Source organism: Xiphophorus couchianus, chromosome 16 (genome assembly GCF_001444195.1).
Source record: "Xiphophorus couchianus chromosome 16, X_couchianus-1.0, whole genome shotgun sequence".
Taxonomy (NCBI): Eukaryota; Metazoa; Chordata; class Actinopteri; order Cyprinodontiformes; family Poeciliidae; genus Xiphophorus; species Xiphophorus couchianus.
The window spans coordinates 19,199,256-19,210,166 of NC_040243.1; the positions used below are offsets into that span (position 1 = coordinate 19,199,256).

At 40.3% G+C, this 10,911-nt stretch overlaps 1 protein-coding gene across 1 annotated transcript; it reads right to left on the reverse strand.

Annotated features, from left to right (window-relative positions):
* On the reverse strand, window positions 1-7,011 carry kcnj4 (potassium inwardly rectifying channel subfamily J member 4). The gene has a single exon (XM_028042146.1). It carries the CDS (start codon window positions 3,439-3,441, stop codon window positions 2,005-2,007), a length of 1,437 nt encoding a protein of 478 aa, XP_027897947.1. The 5' UTR covers window positions 3,442-7,011; the 3' UTR covers window positions 1-2,004.
* Window positions 7,012-10,911: the final 3,900 nt, after the last annotated feature.

Sequence of the window (10,911 nt, forward strand, 5' to 3'; positions counted from 1 at the left end):
TTTTAATGATTTCGATTCTTTTCTGAATTTTGTTTTTGTTCACATTTTCAAAAGCAAATCAGCTTTCTTGGTTTGGTGTTACACCATATGAATGACTTCTGATCCTTAACAAGCAATCATTTATACACAAAGTCCCTAAAATCGGATTTAGATCACATATAGCATCCAAACCTCTCGTCATCCTGTCCCTTTAAGAAGAGTTGTCGTCCTGTAATATCATCTATTATACAATCATTGCACCAACTCATACCGAAGCACTTCCCATGACATTCAGTTACTCTTGAATTCATCCTTTCTGTGCAAATCCAGTGACATGCTGAACATCTCTGATGACTGTACCAGCAGCCTTCATCCCTTTTGTGTCCTGTTCGGGCCTCGCGGCGACCTTTCACCCTGCCTGCCATCACAGACACCAAGTACACTTAAACTGCCCTGTTCTCCACATTACCCACATATGGGATCAGAGGCACTCCTCCGCCTTTCGCTTCCAAACTCCAGACGTTTGGCAAACAGCAGCAGCACAAATACAACTTAAAGCCACTTCTCAGTGTTGTTTCTCTCATCACACCTTCACTAGAAACAAAACATAATTATATCTGCATCCAAGCGAATAATCAACCAAAAAAAACTCCTACTTTGATTATTTTCAATCCTAGAAAATCAATTTGTTTCCGTCTTTATAAAATCTGAAATCTAGTTTACATTTTATATTACATAAATGTCAATTTAAGCACTGAACATTTGAAATGCGGGGGTTTTTCGCAAAAGTTCAAAACAGGCAGTAAAAAAAAGCTGTCTTAGTTGTGAAGTTTGTTTACTTGTTTTTGTGTGGGGCACCGTGGAGTAGCTAGCAGCAGTCAGTAACTTCCCTGCACTAGACAGCAGCCAGAGGAGTTTGTAAGATCAGGCATAAATAGCAATAGTTCTAATACTGCACACATACAACATATTACAAAGATATTTTTAATGCTTTACAATAATAATTCCTACCTGAAGCTAACTACTATTAGCAATACAAGCAATGACAAACACTACAGCAAAGCGTTCAACAGCAGAATATGTACAGCGCTAAGATTGGCAAGTGACTTACTGAGAACAAATTACAAGAGAGAAAAAGAGCAAATTGACTTTTTACCACGGCAACAATCGCCATGTGTGAAACACATGGCAGCCATATTGGTTGTTGAGGTCTGGGTTGGCAGATTTGAGGCTAACTGGATAATCAGTGTCCAACAAAACGGAAGAAACAAAACTGAAGAATATCTAAGTATTATATCCATCTGAACTGGTGTGTGATTTTAATGTAGCATTGCTTCAGCTGGCTAATATGTAAGTTGCTTTTCGCTTGACTCTCACATGAGAATATCTGAGTTCCTCAGATCGCTCTGACTGCTGCTCCAGGTGAAATTGTGACTGGTTGTAATTATTCCACACAACTCCACTGAAGAATAACCTGAAATGTTGATTTAAGAAATGCAAATAAACCCATCTGCTACACTTAGAGAATGCCCTGAAATGGCTAAGTTGCTTCAGGGATGTACTAAGAACCTCTCCCTGAAATTGTAAGCCTTTCAGTACAAGACAGAGAAATTTTAACTAAATCAGTTGCTTTCTTCTAAAATCTTTTAGTTACATTTCAAATAAAGTATTTTATACAAAGGTAATTTTGAACCATGCGAAATATACACCCATTCTAAAGTGTACTTTAAATTCTTGGTCTTAACATGCTTGTGCTTTCATTTGGTTATGAACTAAAGCCTCAGCATCAGAGATATTTTGTCCACATGCTGAATCAGTCTCCTTGATCACCATGGCCCTCCAAGCACTGCAGTCTTGGAAAAACTATACTGCTGAAATTTTAACACAATACGTGAAAAGACAATAACAATAAAAAAGAAAGAAAGAAAGCACTGGAAAGGCAAAATGAGCTTCAGCTCTTGTTCTTGCTGATGTAAGCTGAACAGGCATCCAACTTTCTGGACAAACGACCCAAGCTCCCACTCTTTAGGCCTCTTGCTCACTCTTATAGCTGACTGGATCAAGGGGAATCGCAGTCTGTAGGATGTCAAACTCCATCTGGTTATTGTCCATGTCCAGAACACACATGACATTGTGACTGCCTGAGGTTATGGTTGCTGTGTCGTGAAACATACTTTGAAAGTCAACAGAAGTCCTCCTCTCTTCTGCCCTGTCCTTCCCTACCATCTGTGTGGAGTCAAATATGTCTTCCTCTTCCTCCTCCGCACAGCTCAGTGTGACCTCGTTCTCATAGCAGAAGGCGGTCAGAGACCGCGGGATCAAGTCTAGCGTAGACCTATGTGCTGATGCAGGAGATGCAGTGGAGGATGCTCGGCTTGCTGCTTCATCGAGCTCTTTTGCGCTGAGATGGGGCGTTGACGTGACCTCGTAGGTATTGTGGAATCGCGCGTAGTCTACCTTGTAGCGGTCCCGGTCCTCATAGATCACTGGCTCAAACCTGTGACCCCAGATGATTTCTCTCGCGAGGTAAGAACTACGGAACTGCGTGGTCATGGCTGTGGCCTCCACCATCCCCTCCAAGATCACAACAATCTCAAAGTCGTCTGCTTCCAGATCAGCTCGGCTCAAGGTGTACAAGGGGCTATCCTTGTCTATCTCATGGACTATGACCAGCGGAGACACTAAAAACAGCCTGTCCGTGCCTTCGTCATAGCCCACATTGAGGTCCATCTGTTCCAAAGGGATGAACTCACCCTCAGCTGTGACATACGATCGTATGAGCTGCGCACGGACGTGAGCTTCCACGATGTGGCTCCTCCGCAGGTTGCCCACTCGCCACATCAGGCACAATTTGCCATCGCGAAGAGCAATGACGGCGTTTTTGGAGAACATCAGTGTCTGGTTTCTCTTCTTTGGCCGTGCCATCTTCGCCATGATGGTGCCAATCATGAAGGAGTCAATGATGCAACCAACAATAGATTGTATAACCACTGTCAACACAGCCAGAGGACACTCCTCTGTAACACAGCGCCAGCCGTAGCCAATAGTAGTCTGGGTCTCCATGGAGAAGAGGAGCGCCCCAACAAAGCCCTGAACATGCAGTATGCAGGGCATCCTTTGTGTCTGCCCACCGACTGTGTGCCCAGAGGAGGCTCCATACATTCCTGCCACCAGCACATTAGATTTCTGATTAGTGGGCTCATCAAAGTCCCCGTGTGCAAGGGCAACACTGTAAAAGATTACACCAAAGATCAGCCATGAGATCAGGAAGCTGGTGCAGAATATAAGCAGTAGGTATCTCCAGCGGATGTCCACGCAGGTGGTGAAGATGTCGGCGAGGTAGCGCTGACTCCTGTCTTCCATGTTAGTGAACACCACATTGCATTGCCCATTCTTCTTCACAAAACGGCTCCGGACTTGGCTGGAGCCCCTGGTCAGGACCTTCCCGTTGTAGTTGTTCATGCCTCTTTGTCTGCTGGAGCCGGACACGACACTGGAGGCTCCGGGCCTCCTTCTGCTGCCCTCTCTTTCTGCGTCGCTCTGCTCTTTCACCTTGGCAGAACCGTGACCGTTGTAGAGCGCAAGGCTAGAAATCTTCTGTAGCTCTTCCTCCGGTATGATGTCTGACACAATGCTGTACCTGTCAAAGGATTAACATTAAATATTTTATATGTATAGATAAAATACAACAATAATAATAATGTTCTATTGAGGAACGATTATAAAATTAAAGTACACTCAAGCATCTGCATGAATGTCACTTTTTGTTTTGGGACCTTTGAGGATTTGTTTGAGTTTTTCTTTTGTTGAGGTCAAGTGGTTGTATAAGAAACCATTTGACAGAATAAAAAAAAACAGCAGTTTGAATTTATTATGTTTTTTTTTTTTTTTTTTTCGATGAAACATATGCTCTTAAGTAACTCATACACTTGAAAATGAATGGCCCAAATTTATCATTAAAAACTCAAAACTAATAGGACATACAGTACATTCCCATGGTAAGGGTGCATAAATATTTCATCCACATTGTATGTTACAGATTAATGCATAAACACATTACACACTTATCCTGACATTTGCTGAAAACAGAATAATACCACGAAAGAGTTGAAAGAACATCTTGAAGATATTTTTGATGCAGAAGTATGTGTGCTTTGCAACTGTGAAGTTCAAGTTGCAGAGAAAAGTCCTACAAAAGAGTGGTTACACTACTTCATAAGTACAAGTACAAAAATTAAAATGTCTTCAGAGGACAATGTACTGACATTGGAGTCAGCAGAAAATAATCTGTGCATCGGATACCACAAAGAACTAAAGATCAAAGATCACTTATCTTTGGGATCCCTGATTATGTTTTAGGAAACATAGAGAATCTCATAGCAACATGCAGGGAAACATACCGCATGTCACACAGTCAAATGGAAAGATAGAGCACCGAGTTATCGCTTAGTTAGACACAATCCACTCAAATTTGCCAAATTACTGTTCGACAGAGTGGCTCATCCAAAGTAACCTGTCTCTCCGGGAGGATTACCTGCTGGGAAGGTGAGTTCAGTTTAGCGATCTGAGACGGATTGCTGTCATCAGATTACAGGATTAGATTTAAATCAGTGTCATTCTGACAACCTATTTTCAGAGTGACGTGTGTTTATGTCACTTCCATATGTAGGCAAATGGCAAAGCTCCCAGTTGATCATCCATTTACCCACTGACACATAATCGATGTGGTTGGGGAAATACTCCATTAGCAAAGTCAATGAATACTCGGTTGGCACACCCATACAAAACCCCGAGACAGAAGACGTAAGCAATCAGAGCCTTGTGAGTATAGAACATTTTAGGCCCAGTTATGCTGAACTTTCTGTGTTAACATTGTGAATCCGTTTCAGCTGAGTAACTGACGTAGATCTCTGCCTGCCTACATGCAGGACAATTTAGGGTGGCCTTGGCCTTTCTGAAGATCCTCTTGCTGTAAATACCCCTGAGCTGGGGCTGACTCACCCGGCCAAGCCATATTAACAAGCCCTCTATATTCTCACAGTACAATACACAGTACAGCCACAGCTTCAGTAGAAGGGTTTATAACAACTAAAAACAACATACTGTCAGTCAAACAAAGCCTAAAGGTGGAGGCCGTTTCTACCCGGATGGAGGCTACGCACCTGTTGGATCTACTTCCCACGGCGCCTGTCATTGCTGTGAACGGGCCGTGGTGGGATGACAGACTGCGCTGTACCCCCAGACTTTAGGTCTCCGTGGCTGATGAGGTGCATCTGAAGAGCCACCAAAGAGTTTAGGAACCTAAACAAAAGCAAAATGTGAATGAGATTCAGAATCAGAATAGCTGCAATGTAGCTCGGTAAAAACCAGCCCCTTGTTCTACACTTTGCTTTCTACAAAGGGTCTGGACGGTTGGTCATTGGGAAACGTTTGCTTCCTCTGTTGAAGTTTGAAACTTTACTCAATTGCTAACATTGACGTATGTAATAATCCAGCTTGACAGTATAAAGTTTAAGATGTAAACAATCATCCTCGACTGTGAAAATAAAAGGCCCAAGTCAAACAAAATGGCTCTTGTTGTTATCAATATTTGAAAGCATGGCCAACACGGACTGACCGGCTTCGATTACTTCCTCCACTACCACTGCTAAAACTACGGCAGACTACAATACTAAAACAGTGCAGAAAAACGGCGTCATCGTTCACAACTTCTCCTTGTGAACGATGACCAATTTTCTGATTGGTCTGGCTGAAATTCTACTATAGGAATCCACTTTAATGGGAGAAAACCCAGATGGAGATGAGAATCAAGTGGAATTGTGTAGGGATTTCTAGGTGACTGCAACTAGCAGCCGCATGATTGCTAGTTGCAGTCACGTGAATTTTAACTTTCCGCTTAAAGATACGGCACGAAATATCTTAAATTACTACATTTCACACAACTGTAAAACTCCAAATCATGACTTTTTGTCGTTTGTAGTTCTCTAGAATGTTGGGTTTCATCAACTGAACATGTTGGGTTTGATTTTGACTGGTGTTCGTTCCATCCATCCATCCACCCATCCATCCATCCATCCATCCCCGCTTCTCCTCGCAGGCTTGCCGGGTATTTCAATCAGTGAACTAAAATCTGGATTTAGATTTCATTTTGATCCAATCATGTAAAATATATCAAGGCTCTGTGAACTCCTTTGACCTTCTCTTCTGCATAGACAGTGAAGACAGGATTATCTCGTCACAGCACCTCGCTCTGGGGAACGTCTCTTTGTGGTTTGCTAAATGTAGATGGGGTAATGTAGCATGTGTAACATTTAACATTCCTCCATGAAGTTCAGATCAGTTTTGCATTTAGATGGAAATTAAGCTAAAAAAAACACACAACAAAACACAGTCCTTAAACACCCATTTCACATGTTTTTATTTTAGCGTCTCACATTTCACTATATATATTTTTTTAAATCGGGATTTGTTGTGTCAAGCCAACACAAAATGGTACATAATGTTGTAATGAAAAGAAAAGAATTGAAGGATTGTTTGAATTTTTCTAACACGCATACATTTGAAATGTGTGGCATGCATTGGTATTCGGTGCGCTTAAATGGACCCTTTTTAGAACCATCTTTCGCTGCGGTTCCAGAAGCAAGTCTTGAAGGAATTATTCTACCAGCTTCTAAAGGTTGATATTTTTAATCATGTGCTTAAATGGCTCAATCAAAGTCCAGGCCTCAGTCCAATCAAAAATCTGGGACAAGGCTTAAAAGGCTGATGTCAATAAACACTATTGTTGCAATCTGAACGTTTGTAAAGAAACATTTGTGCAAAAAAAAAAATTACGGCCATTAGAATTCCTTAAAGACCTTAAAGATGGAGAACTTCCCACCAGTGTAGAAGTTTTTCAACTAAATCTTCTGTTTTGGTTTCTTAAAAACACAAAAGTACTTGGTGACAGAAGTGGAAGACTGCTTTCAAAAGAAAAAAAAAGAAGTAAAAAGCACGACTCGCACAATATGGACAGCAGATTTCTATGCCCTGAGGGGGCAAAGTAGTCTTCACACAGGTCATTAAAAGGAGGAAATTAAGTCACTGTCTTGGAAAAGGTTTGAATTATTACCTGACACATTCAGTGGCAAGTTATAGAACAAAGGTTTCCTGAGTGGCTTTAAATAGAAAGTTACCTTTTGCATTTGTGTTGCTCCGATTGATTTTATTAAAATTAGTCGAACTCAGAAAGATTGGCACATTAATAATTGTTCCCTATTTTATTTGGCACAGTGGCCAGCAGTAGCTCAGACACATTAATGTGTGATCATAATTATGCAAATAGGTTATCTTGAAAATGATCATAAATACAAAGACATTTTTCCAGGACAGAAAAGCGTACTTAGGAAACCTGTTTAGTTGTTTTTATGACAGCAAACTTTCCTCCTCTTGAGTTTTTATCCCTTGTGTGACAGCGTGGGTCTTTGTCATGTTTCTCAACCTTTTTGGGAACAGTTAGAGGGGTAAAAAGCCTTTTTGAAATAAAGATGTAGATTCAATCAACTCAACTAAGTTCATATTTTTGATTTTAGACCATTACCTCTTTGCATTAAAAGCTTTTCATTCATGTAATTTTTAACACTTCTGCTTTATAAACATTTCTAAATCTGATCACTTTTAATCTCATAATAATAACAGTGATTTCTTTTCTTTTTTTTCATTTTTATTTAATGATAAGACTGATTTCTTTTCCCTCCTTTTCTTTTCTGAAGGTGGCAGAGGCACCGGCTTCACTCTGAACGAAAACCAGGCACTCCAACGTTGTCGGCTTCTGTTTGAGCTTATAAAGTGTGAACAATTTGCTGAAATGCAAACATCTAAAGTAAAACACAATTTCCCTCATGTGCACATCTTCTGATTATCAAAAATAAATAAATAAAAAGGCTGTGAATTGATGAAAAGCTCTACTCACCCCGCTGTTCAGTCGTTGTGGTTTTACTGGGATGTGTTTTATCCTCCTTGTTCATTCTCTCACTTTTTAACCTCACGTTCACTTGTCAGGGCGGTGCTCCCATATTCTTCCTTTTTTAGTAATTTTCCTATATTCCTCCAGTTTTTTAGTTTCTTCTTTTAGTTTCACGCTTGTTGCACATCTCTTATTTCATCCCAGTTGTGTTTGTCTTTTTAATCCTTCATTGTCCTCCTCTTCCTCCTTCACTGATTGTAATCCTGTCTACTCTACTGTGCTGTGTGAACTCACAGAACAGACTGGAAGTGCTGCGTCAATCAGAGCAGGGCATGATGGGAGGGGGAGACGGAGAGGAAAGGAGACGATCAGGAGCTTCCTCCCTGTCTGAGCATCCGTCTTACTTACAGGCACCCCCGGTAAAGATGTGGGGAAAGAATAAAACATTCTTTATTGTAGAAGTGCATTTATTCTGTGGGGAAAATAAAATAAAATAATAATAATAAGTTTATTGTTTGAACAAAATCCTCTCTGTCAGCCTTATCTCTTCTTACAAACTCTGTAAAATGAATATACCAAAATATTTTCTCATAATTTGTAATAAACCTTTTTTTGAGTTGATTGCTGTGTTTGCAAACTTTCACTTAGCAGTCTGTGACTCCTTGTTTTCACGTGAGACCGAGGCCTTCTATGCACTCTTCAAAGTGGGAAAGACAAGAAAACGTGTCACTTCAGCTAGATTTTTGCTGAAGATCATAAATAAAAAAATAAAAAACACACACACACAAAATAGTTGCTGCTGTAAACGCAACATTTACACTCGCACTTGAAATAGGCTGCAAACAGATCAATTGTACAACCGTGCGTCTTCGAAAAGCAGAAGTGGAGCCTCCTGTACAACCAACAAGAATGCGCCAGGTGGTTTCTGGGTGGTAAATCAACAACAAAATGTTTGTCATTTCCAGCAACCATTGTACAGCACATACAGCAGTAAAACCAGCTGACCAAACGTGCTGGAGCTCTTTGGTTCTGGTTCTGGCCCGGACAGTAGAACATCCACCTCAGTGACCACCAGTGAGATGTTTGTCCATGTGTCTCTCAGGACGTTCTGTAGTTTCTCTTTGAGCTCTGACACAGCTGCTGTCACGTCCTCAAAGTGTCTCAGAAGACGGATGTTGATGCTGGATGAGTGTGTAGACTCACTGAGTGCTGGCAGTGAGGGGTAGTTGAGGAGAAACTGATTGTGATCCTCTGTGTGTGAGAGCTGCTCCAGCTCAGCGTCTTTCCTCTTCAGCTCAGTGATCTCCTGCTCCAGCTTCTCCTGAACATCTTTGACTCAAGTCACTTCAGTTTCCAGCTGGGATCTGATCTGCTGCTTCACCTCAGAGCTTCTTTTCTGGAGGAGACGGATCAGCTCGGCGTCTCCACTGTTTTATCAGCAGCGCGGTTGATGGCCTCCTTTTGAAGCAGATTCACATCTTCCTCCCTGTCCTGGATCATCTGCTGGATTTTTTTCTCATCTCTGTGTAGTGCAAAAATCACAGTCCACATCTTCAGGTCCAGCATAGCGGGCATCAGCTTGCAGTTTAGTCTTCTTCGGCTTTATTTCCTAAAACAACTGAGTTACCAAAACTCAGCTGTCTAAAATGTAATTTCTCCACAGTATCACATAATGAAATAAAAGAATTTGCTTTTTTCCCCTAAGCACAAAATACATTTCATTTTCATGATATAAAAAGCTGATAGAAACATACTCTAGAAGATTGACAAATATCAGTGAAATGGTTGAGTGTATTTTTTTTCCTTCCACATTCTGAACTTTGAGTTGATCCATTACATAAAATTCCACTACAATAATTACAAATTCTTTTATTTGTGGTTGTAGTGTGTTTTGTACAAGGCAGCTTCAAACATATCCACAGTCATTGATGGGGGGAGTGTCACAGCCAGCTTAAAAAGTTTAAAAGCTAACTAACTGGATCTTTTTCTGCAAAAATGTAAATATGACGAACCAACGTGCCCACATTCCATCATCTGAGGAAAACACAACCAGTCAGGCACACTCACCATGCTGTGTGTCTGTATAAATAGCTTCTAATCAGGCCTGAGTGTCAGATTAGTTCCCATAACCTTTTGCTCAGCTCACGGTTATTGTGGCAGTCTTCACATGGGTCAGCTCTGTCTGGGATTTCCTCTGAGAAACATGTGCTGCTTTCAATTGTCTGAGAAAAACACAAACATTTGTAAAATAAATAAATAAATAAAATTACATATATATATTTGAAATCATAAGATATTTCAAATGTTTTGTTTACGGATGGACAGACTCATTCAATAAATTTGAATATTATTGAAAAGTCAATTTCTGAAACTTTATTACTAAGTGAAACACGTGATATAGATTAGTTACACACAAATGGATGTTTGAAAATCTTTAGTTCTGTTCATTAGGATTTCCACTTACAGTTAACGAAAACATGTCATTTAAAATTAGAATACATAAAACCAAAATAAAAAACAAACTACCTGTTTAAAGTTGGCTATTTTCAAAATGTATTTTTAATCTGACGAACGAGACGTATGTTGTAATTTATTGAATAAGAGATGTTTTTATCCTTATATTTTCCTGGCGGCAGCTTCTCGCCACCTGCTGCTTTATTAAGGATTTACAGGTTAAATTGCCGTTTCTTCTAGATTGTTAAGTTCCACAAAGTAAGAAAAAAACAACAGGAAATCCGTATAAAATGATGAGCTTTCAAAATAAAGGTTTTACAATTTCATTGCCCAAAAACACACAACGAATTTAGCTTAAAATGACCACAAAACGACAGCTTATGTTTTTGTCTCTGAGTGAAACGCGTGTATGAGGCTTTTTCTTTGCTATTTTAGATGGGTTAAATCTGAACCGAGAGTAAACACTTTTATTTTGAAAGCACAGACAGAAAACGACGTAACTGTCAGATTCTAATGGGGCTAGCTTGACAGCC